Below are 18,668 nucleotides of genomic sequence, written 5' to 3'. Positions count from 1 at the left end.
GAATCCCAAGCTCCTGAGTTTATCTATTGCTCAATTCACTGAGTTATGCTACTTCCTATCACACATCATGAAACAAGGATTAGTTATCTATTGAGTTACCTGTTGGTAGGTAACAAATCACCCAAACCCAGTGGCTTAGGGCAATAATAATGATTCATTATCTGCTATGCACTGAATTGCATTTCCCCCCAAATTCGTACGTGGAAGCCTACCCCCAGCGTGACTGTATTTGGAGATAGGCCCTTCACAGAGGTGCTGAAGGTTAAGTGAGGTCACAGGGCGGGTTCTCGTCCAGTAGGCCTGGTGTCCTCATGAGAAGGGAAGGCACACCAAGGATGTGTGCACACAAAGAAATGGCCATGTGGGGTCACAGCACCACCTCTGTAAGCCAAGGAGAGAAGCTTCAGGAGAACCACATCTGCCAACACCTTGAACCTGGACGTCCAGCCTCCAGCACTGCGACACACCCATTTCTGCCGTTTAAGCCGCCCAGTCTGTGGTGTCCTGTTAGGGCAGCCCTAGCAAACTAATGAATTATCTCTTATGGCTTCTGTGGGCCAGGGATTCCTGAACAGTTCAGCTGAGCAGTCCTGGTACAGGGTCTTTCTTGAGGTCGCTCCGTCAGGTATGGCTGGGGCTGCCGTCACCTGAAGGCTTGACTGCGGTGGGACGATCCACATCTGTGGTGGCGCTGTCCCGTGGCTGGCGAGTTGTGATGGTCAGTTGGTGAGGTGGGGGCCACGCTTCCTCTCCCCCAGGCCTGATGGAACCTTTGCCATTCAGCCCTGACCAAGCGTCCTGCAGCCCTTCCTTCACTGTGGTTATACAAGTGTCCCCAAAGTCAGCGTACACAGGGGAAATGGGAAACTGTAGCTAAATGTACGTTTAGTTACAAAACACTCATTACAAAATTTTACAAAATTTTTCCTAAAGGCGACTTTTGGGACACCCTGTCTATGAAATCTATCACAAGAAGAAACATGATAGCTCTTGTTTTTACCTGTCAGGATGTTGGTATCATAAATTTAAAAACGAAGTAGAGAATAATTCCGTGCACTGGAGGGTTGTGGTGCACTACACATCCCCGTCCAGGAAGGGAGGGACGTACCCCAGCTGCTGGGAATACTGCAGAGGGACAGCCCTCAATTGTCAGCCGGGACTGCCCTTCGCTGAACAGAGTTGCCTTGCCCAAGGTCAGCCCCTTCCCAGGACAGCTGTCATCTACTGACTGGCTCATGTGAGGGTATAAAGGCCTGACCCTGCTCTGCCAACTTGGGACAACGCTGATGAGCCACCCAGCTTCAGCTCTCGCTGTGGGTTGGCTGAGGTCTTCGCCGAGACTGCATTGCATCCAAACTTCCCCCTCTGCCTGATCCTTTCTTCCCTTCTCCCACAGTTGTTGATGCTAAGAGCACTTCATAATAAACAGCCTGCACACGACCCTCGTCTTAGAGTCTGTTTCTCGGGGAATGCAAACTGCAACAGTCTACTTGACAGGAAACTCACTCTTGCAGAAGTCAACCATCTAAATTAGATTCCTTGAATACAGATACACGAACCTCTAGATTCTGGTGCATTATGTGTTCAACTGCAGATCCAGCTGTAGAAACCAAGTGGTAAGACGTGGTAGGTTGTGTTAGCAGAGGTAGAGATATGCTCCATTGTCCACCTCTTCCTGCATCCATTCCCTCTGCCACGGGACTGTCACTTCTGCCTCATTTTTTTGGCCAGAGAAAGTCATAAGGCCAACCCAGATCCAGGGGAGAGGAAACAGGCTCTGCCTCGGGTAGGCCACGCATGCAGTGCTGAGCCTAGGCCTCAAGGGACCTTCCCCCTCTCCTGGAGCCGCATCACAGTCATGTGGACATGTCAGGGTCAGCCCGCTGGAGGAGAGACCATGTGAAACAGAGACAAGCTGTTCAGGCTGAGGCCACTCTGGTCCCGCCAGTCCCCAAGTGACCCGGTAGGTGACCACAGATGTAGTATAAGTAGGCACAGCCAAGACCAGAAGAATGCCCAAACCAAACTGTTGACCCGCAGGACTGTGAGTTAAGTAAATGGTCAGTAAGCTTTGGCGAGGTTTGTTACGTAGCCATAGAAAAACTGATATAGCACCTGCTATGGGTGGGCTGTGGTTTCTCCCCACCAACACTCACACTGAAATCTGATCCTCAACGATGCAGTGTTGGGAGGAGGGGCCTAGTGGAGGGTTTGGGTCATGGGGGTGGATCCCTCGTGAATAAATTAATGCCCCCCTGCAGGGGTGAGTGAGTTCTCCTACCAGAATGGATTAGTTCCTGAGGGCCTGGCTTCCTCAGCTTCTCACTCTTGCTACACGATCTGTTTGGGCACACCTGCTCCCCTTCCGCTTTCTGCCACGAGCGGAACCAGCACGAGGCTGCACCCCATGCAGCTGCCCCGTCTTGACCTTTCCAGCCACCAGAATCCATGAGCCAAATGCACCATTTTTTTGTTTGTATATTTCCGAGCCTCAGGTGCTCTGTCATAGCAACGCTGGACCATCTAAGACTGTGCCCAGTTCTGCTGGATACGTGAATCAGCTGGGCGAGGGGAGATGGCAATGCAGAATCCAGCCTGTGGGACATGCCCTGGGTTCTTTTCAACTGGCTCTGGTGCTAATGGCTCGCGCCTGCCACTGTTGAGGAGGCTTTTTCTTGGGTGGCAGGAGCCATCTCAGCTGGAGATGCATGCCCCTCACCCTGGGGAATCCTCTAACTAAAGGCTGCCTATTACGAAGGTACAAAAGCCCAGCGTCCTTGCCTCCAGTCAGGGCGAATCCTGGTGCAATTTAGACCTCAGAGCTCCTCTCCTGTCCTCAGGCGGAGGCTGGATCTCACCTGAAACTTCCTCCTCATCCCCCACAGGTTCCTTTCGAGAGCACTCCCTTAGTAAACAAACAAACTCTCCGAAATCCAACCTCAAGCTCTGCCTCCAGGGACTCTGACCCAAGACACAGGGCAAGAGTGAAATTCCTAGAAGAAAAGGGGGGGCAGGAGTAAGGGCTGTGGAACTGGGGAAAGCGCTGATCCTTCTGACACCTTTGCGTGGAAGTTTTCAGCCCGTGGGAAGATGCCTCCATTGGTCCAAGACAAGCACCTCCCCTGCCTGCTCCCGCCTCCCGGCCCTGCAGGACCAGGCCTGCCACGTTCCTCTCCTGCTTTTATTGCTCCCTCTGCTCACTCTTTCCCCATCAGCGTTTGAATCCATTCCCAGTGACAGGAATACAGCGCCACCTCCGTTCTCACAGCTACAGCCCCCCTCCTCCCCTTCACGTTGGGTTCTTGATAAAGTTACCCACACTAGAGACCTCCACCCCGTCATCATTCAGCCTACACTGTAATGGCTCCTGCTCTTGGCCACGCCACTGAAGTGTTCCTGTCAGAGCCACGGCGACCTCAGTCCTACGTTCCGTGGCCAGCCTGTCGCATTTGACACCGCCGCCCACTCCCTCCAAACATGGGAAACACAACACATTCCTGCTGCTTCCGGGACACTGCTGGCGCAGTTTCTGCTCATTTTCCAGGCGATTCAGAAGCCTTCTCCTTTGGTTGCTCCTTAGATGCCCACATTTTTCTGGCTCTCTTTTTATCTGCCATACATCTCTTTGATTATTTCATCTACTATTACGGTACCAACTACCATTTATATTTGGATGATTTTCAAATCCTCATTTCTAGCTCCACACTCACATACCCAATTGCCCTATGGTCACCTGCACTAGAATGTGCCCTGGGCACCTTACTGGACCACCTCCTCCTCCACGGACGCACACACATTCGTGAGCTGAACACACTCTGCTGCTCTCCCCCCTCGGCGCCCCCTCCCAGCAAATGCAGCCACCACCCATGCTCTTTTCTAAGGCAAGACCTTTGCAGTCACCCTCGATTCATCTCTTTCCCCTTCCACTAATCAATCACTCCAATTCCTTTCAATTCTACCTCCAAAATAGCTCTTTACTTTTAACACTATTCCATTTCTTTCCACCTTTCAGCTGTCACCAGGCCTAGCCTATTTCACACTGCAACTCATCTGGGCTCCTGTTCTACCCACACCCAACATTCTTTCCATGCCCAGCCAGGGGACTCACCCGCAAATGCAATGCTCACTATTGTTCTTTCCTGCTGAAAACAATTTCTGCTTTCTCTGGGATCAGCTCTGTCACTCACCAGGACAGGATGGGGTGTTTCCTCCCACAAAAACCAAACAGGTTCCATCATACTCTACTGCAATGATTTACCTGTCTGTTCCCTTCAAATAGGCAAAAGCTCTTCTTTTGTGAAATTAGTAGTCACTGAAACCCTCCTGTGCATAATGCACAATGCTGTTAATCAAGTGGTGAATAAAACAAACCGTCCCCGTCTCAGTACGAGTCACATATTTGTCATCCTATTGCCCATGCTAGCACAGTTTTGGGCACATGGCAGTTGGTTAGTAAGTATTTGCTGAATAAATAAATGATAAAATGAGTGCTGTCTACTACAGTCTGATTAATCACCCACCCCCTTTCCAATTTTAGAATAAAATTCATGGGAACAGATTTTGTAAACATGATCTTCATGGTCATTGTTTACAGAAAGTGTTTTTTTATTCCAAAAGGCAGAGATAAATTATATCTAAATATTTTCAGACTGTCAGAAGTCTTTAAGCAACTCACATTCCTCCATGAAGATGATGCCTGTAGCAAAATGAATGCAATCAGCCAAGTTCCTAAGGAAAAGTTAGTGCTTAAAGAAAAACATTCAGCTGGGCTAGGTGGCTCACGCCTGTAATCCTAGCCCTCTGGGAGGCCAAGGTGGGTGGATCGCTTGAGGTCAGGAGTTCGAGACCAGCCTGAGCGAGACCCTGTCTCTACTAAAAATAGAAATAAAAATTATCTGGACAACTAAAAATATATATAGAAAAAATTAGCCGGGCACGGTGGTGCATGCCTGTAGTCCCAGCTACTCGGGAGGCTGAGGCAGTAGGATTGCTTAAGCCCAGGAGTTTGAGGTTGCTGTGAGCTAGGCTGACGCCATGGCACTCACTCTAGCCCGGGCAACAAAGTGAGACTCTGTCTCAAAAAAAAAAAGAAAAAGAAAAACATTCAACAAAATCCGACTGTAATGGAGCAAATTTTATACGCACTCGAAACTACCACCTGTCCGTTGCCAGATCACCATGGTGAGTTCTCTGATTGCAAACCCATCTCCCCCCAAAAGACAATAACAGTTATGGGTTGAATTGTGTCCCCTAAAAAGATATATTGAAGTTCTAACTCCTGTACCTGTGAACGTGGCCTTACTCGGAAATAGGGTCTTTGCAGGTGTAATCAGGTTAAGCTGAGGTCATTAGGTGGGCCCCAATCCAACATGATGGGTGTCCTTAGAAGAAGAGGGAAACTTGGACACAAACAGACCCAGAGGGAAGACAGCACGTGAAGACAGGCAGAGAGGCAGAGAACGGAGTGAGGCTGCCACAGGTCAAGGAACGCCCGGGGCTTCCAGGAGCTGCAGGAGGCAAGGAAGGGTCCTCCCGAGAGGCCCTGGAGGGGGTGTGACCCTGCAACACCCTGATTTTGGACTTGCAGACGCCAGAATTGTGAGAATAAATTTCCATTCGCCACCCAGTTGGAGGTACTTTGTTACGACAGCCGCAGGGGACTAACACGTCAACTGGATGAAATAGTTACATGCACGAAGGCAGACGTTAGTGATGCTCCCATGTCCTCGTAGGGCACAGGAATGACACTGGCACCTGCGGTACCTGGTGCGAACTACGTGACGGATGGGGCCTCCGCCTAAGTGCTGCAGCCAGGCCGCTCCCTGCGCTGACTGTCCCTGACCCGCTCAGCTGAGCCTCTGAAGGCTGCAAAGGCATCTGCCTCCCCGTGTCCCCTTTCTGAGAGGGCGTCCCAAGTCACGTGATGTCAGACTTTAAATGTTGAAACTCAAGAATAAAATTTCTATTTGTTTTACTTTTTTTTGCTTTGCCTAATTACTTTAGTATCCCAATCAAGGTAGATTCAAAAACAAGCGTTCAGTGAATGATTTTTAAGAGGAAGCTGAGCGAACAAAAAACTTTTCCTGGTCGCGCACCAGATGTTACCATTTTCCACTGGATTTTCATTTCCCCGCGCGCCCTCGCCACTTTTTCTCAGCCTGTGATTTGTGATAAAATGTACCCCAAACGCCAGGAGAGCACACTGGTGGCCGCAGCTGTGTGCAGGCCAAGTGCCCGGCCCAGGGCCAGCCCGCCCTCCCGGCCCGCAGGCCGCCCCAGCGCAGGGCCCACACTTACATAGTGCGTCGGCGACGCGGGCGGAGGCCTGGCCGGGCTCTGGAAGGAGGATGGGCAGAACCTCTGGCCGGTGTCCGGAGGGGAAGAGGAGGCGTAGATGCGATTTTCTAACCGCTCGGGCTCTTGCTTATAGGACTCGAGAGGAAACGTGTGCTGCTTGGTCACTTGGGTGGGTGTTGACGGAGACGAGGAGAGGCCAGAGCCTGCGAGGAGGAGAAAGGCGCAGAGCGGTTAGAGGTCTGGCTGTGGGAGGCAGACCCAGGCTGCCCTGCTGCCCAGTGCCAAAATCTCACAGGGCAAAATCTAAATGATTAAATTCTGAGTGCTGGGGGAAGCTTTAAACCCCTACTTCAGTCTCTCAGAATCATCTGTGTCCAGAAATGCCCTCGTCATCCAATTGGGGTTGCATAACCCAAGTGGCAGTATCCCCTCGTTGGGAGGGGGGGTGCTCGAACAGCCAGCAGTGATCTGGGTGGAGACTTTCCCCCCACACACACTCACACACACACACACTCACAGACACACACTCTCATACACACTCACACACACACACTCACACACTCACACACACTCACAGACACACACTCACACACACGTGCTGTTCCCCCACTTAGTCAAATATCGTTTGATCTCCCCACCTCCCCTCCCTGGTGTGGTGCCAGGAGCCAGCGTCATGGCCCCATACTCATGGAGACACTGGGAGCTCACAGCGTGCACCAGAGACCGGGCTCAGTGCTGCAGAAGCCACAGGACATCCCACCCGAAGACGCAGGCGAGACCTGCTGTTACGCCCAAATGCGCAGTGTGAATATCGCTGCTGCGAGTTCGCAGTAGTGAGACTCCACTGCGGAGGACAGATGCCACAGAGGACTTCGGGAAGGGGTGGGACTGGAAACGGGACTTGAGACGGATAACAGCAGGTGGGGGCGAGAGTGGGGAGGGGGACTGGAGTCAGTGAGAACTGCAGGGACACAGGGACATGAAGCTGCCAGCAGTGAAAGGCCGTCCACCCCGTCGGGGCTCATGCAATCACTGAGGCAGCAACCACTGCCATGTCCAGCTGATCGTGACAGAACTGTTATGGGTTGAGTTGTCCCCAGAAAGATAAACTGACGTTCTAACCCCCAGTTGCTATGAATGTGACCTTATTTGGAAACAGGGTCATTGCAGATTAATCAAGTTAAGAAGAGGTTTTGCTGAATTAGAGTGGGCCCTCGTCCACTAGGCCTAGTGTCCCCAAGAGAGGAGGAGGAGAAACACAGCAACAGGCCACACAGAGGAGAAGGCCGGGGACGGGAGGCAGGGATTGCAGTGCCGCAGCGAGCCAAGGAACGCCAAGGATGCTGGGGGCCCCCAGAGGCCAGGAAGAGGCAAAGAAGAGTCCTCGCCTGCGGGTCTCAGAGGGAGCTGGCTCTGCTGACACCTTGACTTTGGACTGTGGCCTCCAGAACTGGGAGAATAAGCTTCTGTTGATTTAGGCCAAGGGGCACCTCTCGCTACGTCTGGCCTAGGCGAGGAAGGGTCAGCTACTGAGCGGGACGCCTGGGTCCCCCTCACCCAGTCTCTCGGCCGTGTGTGTCCCCTCCTGCCCCCCCCCAGAGCAGCTTCCTAACCTCCCTGTCCCAACTGTGTGCCCTGAGCCCAAAAAGCACGTCCAGCTGTCCCGTGTGCTATCCGTTAGCCACAGACTGCTCAGCACTCAGACCAAATATAAAATACGTAAGTCTCCTCCGCCCAGTGAGATCTGCCACCTGGCTTAGGGCAGAGGTCCTGCCCACCCGCTCTGAGTCCTACAGCCCCCGAACTGTCCCGAAGGGCAGGGGGTTGGCAAACACCTGCTGCCAACGGGACATATGGAGAGAAAGGGCAGGAAGGGGAAGGCGCGAGGTCAGTGTGAACCTTCTCCCCCTTTCCACATACACTCCCTGGGGGGAGTTTAGCGACATATCAAGGGAGGAGTGTCCCTTTCCTGACACCCCCTTCACAGCACAGAGTGGGGCCAGCGGGAATCCCTGTTGGGAGCCCCGGGCTGCTGAGGGAGACAGAAAGCTCCATTGCTCCTGTTTTCACAGGACTAAACACTTGAAACAGAAAAGGCCCCGAATAGCAAAACCCCAAACTCTTCTGAAAAATAAGAGGCTTCCCCCAAAGGTCTTGCGAAGCCAGCCCCGCTCTGAGGTGGGCCAGGAGGAAGGAGAGGGAGCAGGAGAGCAGCAAGACTCCAGCGTGGTTAGCGGCTCCCCTGGAGAGACAGGTGGCCCCGCAGGGTGGCCGCAGAGGGCCCTCCTCGGGCAGGTACCAGCTGCAAGGCTCCGACAGTCCCCAGGGACGCCCACAGCCCGGTGAGGAACAGGGACACGGGCCAGGTGGGGAGGCAAGCCCGAGGCCTCTCAAGGGCTCTACAGGCAAAAGAGCAAGAAGGCCTCTCGGGCTGATTCGTTTGCAGAGAGGGGCACAGCCCGGGCCTTGGACCCCGGGGTGGGGAGGTGGCATGTCCTTCCATGGTTCTTTGCAGCCACAGAGTCCTCCGTGGGGATACTGTCCTGGTCCCCACAGCACACCTCGAACAGGCTGGCTCCCCTGGTGGGAGTCAGGCGGGAACACTCCTGTCCATGCTGTCCACCCGCCCCCCGCCCCACGGGACACACAGCCCCTCTGTGGTGCCTCCCCGGGGCTGTGCCCCTGCTTCCCCGGGCGTGCGGGGCCCTGATGGGCAGCACACAACAGGATGCGGTCGGGGGCCACCACGTCCTAAGGACTTGTGACAGCAGCTCAGGCAAACCCCTCTGGGGCCTGGGGTCTTCATGTGTGAGGGGGGCTGGCCCCAGTGGGCTCTGACTCGCCCTCAGCCACGTCCATCCTCACTCAGGGCACAACTGAGGCCGGCCCTCCATGCCTGTGCCTTCGACCGCAGACCTAGCGCACCTTCTGGCCCAACCGCGCCCAGGCAGCCTGTGCAAAGGCCCAGAGGAAACGGGTACCTCTGTGGAGGCCTCTTGGCAACACCCACAAAACTAGGAATGCGCGTGCTGCTTGACCCAACTGGCGTGGCTAGGACTTTCTTCCACCACATGTTTGTGTAACTGCTTAGCGGGGTGGATGGGGTTACTCATTACCACGGCGCTTTTAGGAGCAGAGCCTGGAGACGCAGACGCTCATCAAGAGGAAGAGGCTACATTGATCATGGCCCATCGCAAGGCAGCCGTGGGCCCTGCTGGAACACGACAAGCCGCCTCATTCCTTTCATCTCCAAGACACAGCAGCAAGTGAACAGGCAAACCGCAGAGCCAGCTGTATGGAATGACACCACTGTCGTTTTAGAAGAGGGAAAAGGAACATCTCTAGTCTGTCTGATTATGCCTAGAGTATCTCTAGAAGGATCTGGAAACACTGGCTGACTCCAGGGAAGGGAACAGTTGGCAGGGAAGACTTTCATCATATACCCTTGTCTATTTTTTTCAAATCTTACATCACAGGAATGTATTGTCTATTCAGAAAATGACTTTTTCCAGCCACTGTTCCGCTGTTGAGCCAAGACGCCGCCGCCCAGCCCTGCGTGGGCCCGGCCGCACTGCCCTGCCTGAGGGGCCGGAGCGAGCGGGCTTTCCACCTGGGCGCGGGCACCTTGCTTCTGCTGGGACGGGATGATTCTCTGTCACTCTTTCCAAGTTCAAAAGATGCTTCCATCTCTCCACCCGGCCTCCCCGCCCCCGCCCTGCTCCCTTCCCAGAGCTGTGGTTCCTGTGGGGAAAACAGACGCCACTCTGGACCACAGAGAGGGGAGGGGACAGGTAAAATGTCAGACACATGTCAGCACAGGCTCACCCACCATGTGCGCATTAGGAGTGTCTGTGCAGTGTGGGGTGCACAGAAAGAACCTTCCTGGATCCAAGAATATGCCCTCTCTTTTCACTGATACCTGAATGTGTTAAGGGGGGGCAGAGTCTCGCAGCAGCAGCACCTGTTTTGCACGGCGCCTTCCTGTTCACACAATGCTTCCCTCTCTGCTCCACTTGCCCCGCAAGCCACCCTGAGGGGGGCAGGTTTATCACCCTGTTTTATAGAGGAAGAAATGGGTCACTAGAGAAAGTTGGTACTTATCCCCGGCCGTTAGTGGGAAATGGCAGGGATCACACCTGAACTCCACTGTCCTGACCTGGAATCCCAAACCCTTTTGCCACAGTTCAACTGGAACGTCACCAGGAGAAAGAACACCAAGATTTAAAGTCACATTTCAGCTGCACAAATTGCTTTTCCAGAAAGTGGGGTGTCACAGGCTGACGGAAGGAGAGTGTGGGAGGCGCCGGGTGCTGCAGGGGCTGGGGAGGGTGAGTGGCGCAGGGCAGGGGGACCTGGGGCTCTGCATGCGGCCACAGGCGGGCGGGGACGGGTTTCCCCAAAGCAGGTTTCTTCCATGCCAGCCAGGAAGAGTGGAGACAGGGGTCCGCAGAGACCGTACTCACGTCTGTGCTGCCTGACCAGGAGGGAGGACACCGATCACGAAAGGCAAGGGCAGCAGGAGGGATATTTCTGAACTTTTTTCTGTTTTCAATATTGGCGTCACATTCATCCACAAAGGGGAAAGTGGGGCCCTGCCTACACAATCCCCCATTACTTTAAAATGGACCAACCTATTTCCCAGTCATGGGGTCAGCTGCCAGACTCAGCTCCTTCAGGAAAACCATCGGCAAATCGGTAACTCTCAGGCAGCTGCCGTGGCCAGGGGCTGGAGGCGCTGAGGGAGGAGTGAGCCGAGATGGATCAGAGGCAGGCCCTCCCTGCAGGCTGGCTTCAGAAAACGGGACAAAAACAAACAGACCCAACAGCACCAAGCACCAAGCATCCAGTGCCAAACGCGTGAAATACCAAAGCAGGAGGAGCTCAGGAAGAGGGGCGAGCCGAGGCTGGGGGAGGGAGGGCGGCAGAGAAAGGCCATAGGCGCTGGGCCTTGACCCTGGAAGATGAGACGGATCTGCGCCCGTTCAGGCGCCTTTCCCAGGGGCCCAGACGAGACTGCGCTCTGGCAACAGTAACCCGAGAAGGCTCGGGCCAAAGGACAGACAGGTCCCCCCGTTTTGTTTCTTCTGAGAAGGCTTCCCCCCTTCTCCTGCTTCTTAAGGACTTTGTTTGGGAGTGCTGTCAGCCTCCGAGGGTGAACAATGCCTTTGATTCTCCCGGGCAGCAGCCAGGCCCAGGGAACAGGCCCAGCGAGTGAGCAGAGAAGGCTCTTGGCAGCCACACAGAACGCCTCGAAAGGGGCTCCAGACACCAGGGAGCCACGGGCTGGTGACTTCATGGGGCCTGGCCCTGCTGGCAGGAGCGGTGTCTGCAGAGAAGGGGAGGCAGTGAGCACCCCTGCAGCAGGACGGCCGGGCAGGGTGGAAACGGAGGCCTGGACTCCAGAAGCCCCAAGCTCTGGGTCTGGTTTTACCACTAACTAGCCATGGCCCTTGAACAAATCAGCCCCTGTCCTTGGCACAAACAAAGCAGGTAGACCAGACGGCTGCATGGTGCTCAGCCGTGACCACCCCTCGCCCTTCAGTTTTTACCACCTCTGCTCTCAGCGTCCCAGGGCTTGGCCTCAGGGCTGCAGCGGGCGCTGCCTGGCTCTCTGGCTCCAGAATGGCTTTGGGCAGGGGAAGGCACGGGCAGGAGCTTGGTGGCTGGAGAAGAGAGAGGTGTGGCACTCAGCCCTCCACCCGCCTCCCACCCACTCTGCCTCCAGCAACTCCCCCTTCCCTTGCCCCCCAGGCCTTGTGCCTGGGTGTCAGCCGTGACATGCCCTCCCCGTCAGCTCCTGAAACTCTGCCCGCTCCTCTGTGAAAAGCCCCTTCCGAATCCCAGCTGAAGGTGCCTCTGTTACCCACCCCAACTGAGGCAAGTTCCAGCCTCCACTCCCAAACCAGGGGCAGGCCTGCCCGGTGCAGGGGAAGGAACGGGGCTCTGGAGTGGGCCAACCTGGCGTGGCCCTAAAGCCACCACTCGTGAGCTCTGTGGCCTCAGAAGAGCGAGCTCAGACCGTTAGTTCACTATTTGAAAATCTGAGCTGCCCGTGGGCTTTCTGTGATGATTAAGAGGTAAAAAAAAAGCAAAGCACCCTGGAGCACGGAATGACCACGTGGACCCGAGAGCTGGTGAGATCTTTGGGAGAAAGACCTTGTGGGTCAGAACCTGAGTGTACTGGGCTATCTCTGGCTGCCTTGCTAAGGAGGGCAAGAGTTCAGTGCACCTGAGGTTCACACTGGAGCTCACCCCTGGCCAGCTCCAAACCCGTGGTCCCTCCGCTGTGGTGTGGTGAGGAGGTGAGAAATACCAACGTACTCCACGCTGGCAAGTTGAGGGTCTTCCTCTGGGCGGTCCCAGCCACAGCCATCACACCATCCACCCCATCATAGGTGGCCAAGGTGCACACCTTTAGAGGGGTCGAGACGAGACCAAGGCTAATCACTGCTTCTCCGTTACTTAGAGACCGACGGTTTACGGTATTTGAAAGAGCTGGAGACCACCAAGGCAGTTCCAAGTGCCACACATCAGGTCATTAAATGGCACTTCACCCCATTACCTTTAGGCCCAGGTGACTCACTTGCTCCGTAACCCACGAAGGGCTGCTGCTCGGTTTGCGGAGGCAGGAACGCCCTGCACAGAGCAGGCCTGGCTGGGCCTCCAGCCATTGGTTCTCGTTCCCCTCAGCCACAGTGTGAGCTGCTGGGACACTCTGCAAGACCACGTCCCCACCTGCTTTGGTGGGGTGCGTTCCAGAATGACCACGGCCTGCTCAGCCTGTCCCATTCCACCCCCACATCCCTCGACCCTCCGAATACGGACTCTGGAAGACGTCTGTGCTCGCGGACTGCCCCACCCGGACCACCCTCGGCTTCTCTGGGAATCGCTGCCATAGACAAACATTTTGGTTTCAGGGCCCCTTTACACTCTTAAAAAGTGTGTTATTTGTTTTAACATGTAGTAAGTTCACTGTTGTTATTTGTAAATGAATTACTATTTTAAAATTTCCTTAGTTTTAATTTCTAACATGGTGAATACCAACACATTTGACCCACACAAACGAAAGCTCTTTGGGATCCTAATTTTTTTGGAGTAGTTTCACACCAATCTATATTTTTAAAAGACAATTTTAAAAAGGGATGGCATTTATCTTAGACTTTTTGCAAATGTCTTTAATATCTGGCTTAATAGAAGATGCCAGATTCACATCTCTGTGTCTGTCCTCACGGCCCATGGGAAGGTTTTGAGCAAAACCCTTGGTATGGGCCGTCCCCATTCTCCATCCCTGCTGGGTCGCACCCAGCAGCCGAGCAAGGAGTGTCCAAGCCCCAGGGACAGCTGCCACGCTCTCAGGTTGCAGCTCCCACACCCCGTAAGAATTATCTGGGGGCCCCGTGAACACATGTTCCCACAAGGCCTGGAAGATTCTGATTGAGTGGGTTTGGGGTGGAGCCCGGGATCTGAGTTTTCTAACGTTCCCCAGGTGATTCGGACGGTCAGACAAGTTTCAGAATCATTCATTTAACCCAACTCCCTCTTTTTACAGAGAAGAAACTTCTGAAGTAATCTCTAGTTCCCATTCTTCATGGCCGCGTGATCCTAGCACCACAGCCCTCGTTCTCAGAGCTCCCTGCTTTGAGAGACACATTCTCTTCTTCCTGGGTTCCAAGCCTCCTAGTCTTGGATGGAAATTACTCTTCCAGTAGCCAAGGACAGCCTCGTGCAGAGGCGCCGGCAGTACTCGTCGTGCCAGGACATGTGCCGGGCCAGCCCTCCCGGGTCCCTCTGCCCCTTTCTAGCCGGGTGCTTTGAGGCCTGGCTCTGAATGCTGCAGAATCACTCATTCCCAAAAAGACAAGATTCTCACCCTCCTAGGGTCCTCCCTACCCCACCCCACCCCAGCAGGGTCCCATCTCTCAGGGCTGGTTTCTGGACTTTTCCCTCAGGATTGGCACGGATAGCTTTACAACCAGGGCTCTGGCTCAGGCGCCACTTGAGCTCACTCTCAACTCACTCACTTGGTGTAAGGTTTGGGGCTGCAAGTTTTGGTTACAGGCCCTAAGAATCTGTTTTATAATATTTGAATATATAATATAATTGAAACTATTCAAAATATGTTGGGACTGGGTATGGTGGCTCACGCCTATAATCCTAGCACTCTGGGAGGCTGAGGTGGGAGAATTGCTTGAGCTTGGGAGTTCGAGACCAGCCTGAGCAAGAGCAAGACCCCATCTCTTCTAAAAATAGAAAAATTAGCCAGGCATGGTGGAGTGTGCCTGTAGTCCCAGCTACTCAGTAGGCTGAGGCAGGAGGATCACTTGAGCCCAAGAGTTTGAGGTTGCTGTGAGCTAGGCTGATGCCACTGCACTCCAGCCTGGGCAACAGAGTGAGACGATGTCTCAAAAAAAAAAAAAAAAAAGGTTGGAAAATATCTGAGTCATCTTGGAGTCAAAGCATTATGGTATGAAGAAGGTGAAAACCTCTATTAAAACAAACTTCTCTTAGGACATTTTCTAAGGTTCTTATCCTCCTAAAAGGAATCCAGGGAAAATACAGTTTTACAGGGCTTTGTACACCCAGCAGCATTCTGTCCCTAGGTATTATGTGGTTGGTTCTAGCACGAGGGTATTCGTACAGGTAAACTGGCAAAACAAAACAGGACAAAACAGAAGTGGGGGGGCCGAGGAAACGGGAATTTTGAAGGGGTAATTTTAGACCAGTCTCTACAACATGGTCCTGCCCTCTGCCGTCTGCCCCGCCCTTTACAATTCTACCTTCTTCGTGCTCACCTGGAGGCCGGAGTTCTACTTCATGGACCCAAAGCATAACACTCTGTACTTCGCTAGAGCAAAAGGTAACAGCATATGTGCATTTTGATGTTGACGCTAAAAGGCGATCCTCCGGGAGGAGGGAAAAAAAAACTCCATCAGTTGCTTAGTGAGAGAGCGATTCTAAAACAGACCATTTCCCATATAAAATGGTTTCTGAAAAGCGATTTGCTAAGAATCTGTCAATGAAGGGGAAATATTAGCGACTTCAGTCCTCTGATTACCAGTATTTGTGGGATCACAAAAGCGACAGGCATCATCTAGTGCTGCATAGACTAATTCTGCCAAACGGGACAGAATCGGCACAGTCCCCCCCCCCAAGAGAATCACAGGTGGTTAGAACAGCAGTGACCTTAGGGGACAAGGTCCCTGAGCCTCATTTTCAGGGAAGGACACGCAGGCCCTGAGAAGTGAGGACCCACACCCAGCTCAGGAGCAGGGACATGGCAATGACAGTCCTCAGACCCCCAGCCCAGCACTCATTTCCTGTGCCCAGAGAGAGGTTTACACCCTGGAATGCCGGGGAGAAGACGGTTTGTGCCGGTAACAGGGGAGAGCTCACATCCACACCGGGTGATGCAAGTGCCTGGGGTCCGGTGCCTGCCCTAGGCTGCCTCCCAGTGTCCACACTCCTCCCCACAGAGCTCCTCCAGCCAGACCCCACCCCTCCCATAGGCTGTACAGGGTGGAGGGGTCGGAAGCCCAGGCTCTGCAGGCTGGATTTGGGAAGAGAGGGAGGAAGAGGAGGCAGCACCTGGTTTCCTTCCTGGGTCAGCGTAGTGACTGTCATTTCGTACGAAGAAAGGAGGGAAGGACCCCAATTCAGTAGGAGACCCATGGAGTTTCACACTCCCAGGCTAATGCCCAGGTGCCTGGTGGGCAGGGGAAGGCTTTCTGCCACCGGCCACAGGACGGGGCATGGCAGTCCTGGGCAGCAACTCCCAGGCGCCCTGCCCTGCTCAGACGCGTTGTTAGATCAGGACTAGACATCTCTGCAAGTTCACGAAAGTCATTTGAACCCTGATTTCTCCGAGATGCCTGTTTATAACACAGCATCGTTCAGGCAAACTGTTCCAATAAAGCCAGCCTATCAAGTACACACAGCAGATCTGGTTTGAGGGAAACTTGGAATTAACCCTGCTGAGATGTGACTAAGGGGAGGTCCAGTGGCCACCAGGCCCTGAAAGATGCCTCTTCCCTAGAGGCCCCTGTCGGCTGGCCTGTCCCAGCACTGACCAGGGGACCCACGGTGGGCTCCCCACGCTGTGCCTGGGACCCGGACATTCCCTGCTCTGTCTCCAGCCCCTCTGGAGATTCCTGCTTTCTTCACTGTGGAAACTTCCTCAGAAACTGGGGAAGAAGTGGTTCTTAAACTTTCCTGGTCGCAGGATGCTTTGATAATCTAATGACATCAATAAATGAAGCATGAATACACAAATCTCTCTCTCTCATATAACTTCAGGGCACTTCTAATTACTCAAATGTCAGGTTTTAAGAACTTGTGTTCCGAGAGCACTCAAAGCACCTCCCTGGCTCCTGCTCCTGCAGGGGGCCTGGCTCTCACAGTCCCCGCCTCGCACAGCGGAGGTGCTCACTCTGCAGCCTGAAGCCCAGACTCAGAAATCTCTGTGGGACCCTTAATAGGAGAAGATGGGGCCAAAGATTAGGTAGAGAGATCGGCGTGATAACCCAGATCAAGATCCTGCCTCATGGGGACCTGTCACACCACAGTTTCCACAGCACAGTTTTTAAAATCTGGAATTACATCTTGAGTTTTTTCTATACTTTCTGCAATTTGGCTATTGGAATCTGCTCAGAGTCCTCGACGATAGCTCTTCCCCATCCAGGCAGACCTCTCGGGAGCCCACAGCTCAGGAAATGTGGCCGCCAGCTGTGCCGCTTTCCTGGGCTGTCTGGCCTTGCCCTGGGGGTCTCCCTCAGCTCACCCAGCCTCACTGCTTTGGATGATGTAGGGAGGGCTTTGAGCCACTGTCCCCTCCTGGAGGCATGTCCTGGGCTGATTCCAGGGGAACAGCTCTCTGGGGAAACAAGAGGGCACTATTCTACAGGGCATGATGCCATGTGGACCACAGGAGCATGTTCCCAAACCTCTGCTTTGGAGAGCCACGTTCAACAGAGCAGGAGGCTGCAGCCCGGCCGGGGACACCATTTATGAGAGTGTTTTCTGCCCAGCTCTCCCCTTCCTCCTGGACCTCCCAGGAGGCCAGGTGGCTGCTGCAGCCAGTGGCGGGCACTCCCTCCCTGGGGTGCTGCTGCGGCAGCTGCCACGGGACTCTGACCACGGCTCTCCCGGGCTCTGTTGACTCAAACATCATCTGACCTGCCTGTCAGGCCCTCCGGGTGTCAGGTGCCAGTGAGACGGTGGGGAGGCTGGGAAGGCACCCAGGCCGCTGGCTCTGCCGCAGAGCTCCTGCCTAGGGTGCGGCTCTGAGCTTGGCTCTCCTCACACAGCACGAGACGGCGCTGAGCTCGCAGGCTGAACGCCTCCCGTGATTAACAAGACGATGCTCCACGAGATGAGGAAGGAAGGTTGCAAATAAAAGGGAATTAAGCATCGCGTGGTGGAAACAAACGTACCAGCTGCATCCTTTCAAAGATAATCCAGAATCTCACACCCAGGATTCACCTCTGCCCTCGACAGCAACAACAACTCTGGAGTTCGGGGCCATAATAAAAGGTTACAGCATTGTATCCGAATTTTTTTCTTGTGCTTTTAATAGAGAGGTAACAGCTCAACCCAAGGGAATTGGGAAAGGGCCCGTCTCGCTGGGGAGCCTGGAATTCCTAATGCTTCTCGCACCCGTGTCTGGCACCGTGGCCACCACCGGGGACGGAGAACTCAGCCCTCTGCTCGCACGATGTTAGGGTCCCCGTCTTCCAGACCCCTCATCTACTTGACAAATCTCCAGGATGCCCCGCCCTCCCCTTTCCACACACTGCTCTCGCCTGCAAGGCTCACACTTTGTTAATCCCAGTCTGCTGAAGGCGGCCCAGACGCAGTTAGCTGACACCAAAGAGGGCAGTTGTCACGAAGGCGCCACGAGGGGAGGGAAGGACGGCCCGTGGATTCAGCGGTACCGAGTCAGCACACACCACCTCCATGTAATTTTCTCTTTGGTGCCTGCGTGACTAGGTTTCTAGAACAGGTGTGTGAAAATGATATCTGAACACGGTGCTTCAGGAAGTGTTTTTTTCCCATTTATCTTCTGATTGACTCCACAGCTTCAGCATCTATGGTTGGCTACGCACATTTTTGTAAGGCCTTCGATGGCTTCTAAAGTGAATCATTGCTCTTTTTATGCTCTTCGCACATTCCGACATTATAAAATGATGGCATGCCATGGCTGTTTCTTTAGGTATCTTGCTTCCTCCCCCGAGCGTGAGTGACAGTGAGTCTGTGTACGGCTGCACCTACAGCCCGTGCAGGGCCCGCTGCACCCACCCTGCCCCAGAAACACTTGCAGGGCCCGTGTGGCACTAAGCTTCTGTTCCACAGAGTGCTCAGCGAGCACGGCCATG

At 54.0% G+C, this 18,668-nt stretch overlaps 1 protein-coding gene across 7 annotated transcripts in view; it reads right to left on the bottom strand.

Moving 5' to 3' along the window:
• The window catches only part of PRKAG2 (protein kinase AMP-activated non-catalytic subunit gamma 2), a 242,932-nt gene that overhangs the window by 81,693 nt on the left and 142,571 nt on the right, over window positions 1–18,668 (bottom strand). For all 7 annotated transcript variants that reach the window (XM_045565350.1, XM_045565353.1, XM_045565352.1 and 4 more), the window contains one exon: window positions 6,298–6,500. In XM_045565350.1, coding sequence (XP_045421306.1) covers window positions 6,298–6,500 — 203 coding nt within the window. The remainder of the gene's footprint in view (window positions 1–6,297; window positions 6,501–18,668) is intronic.

This window comes from Lemur catta, chromosome 11 (genome assembly GCF_020740605.2).
Source record: "Lemur catta isolate mLemCat1 chromosome 11, mLemCat1.pri, whole genome shotgun sequence".
Lineage (NCBI taxonomy): Eukaryota > Metazoa > Chordata > Mammalia > Primates > Lemuridae > Lemur > Lemur catta.
This window is presented reverse-complemented; position numbering and strand designations above follow the sequence as displayed.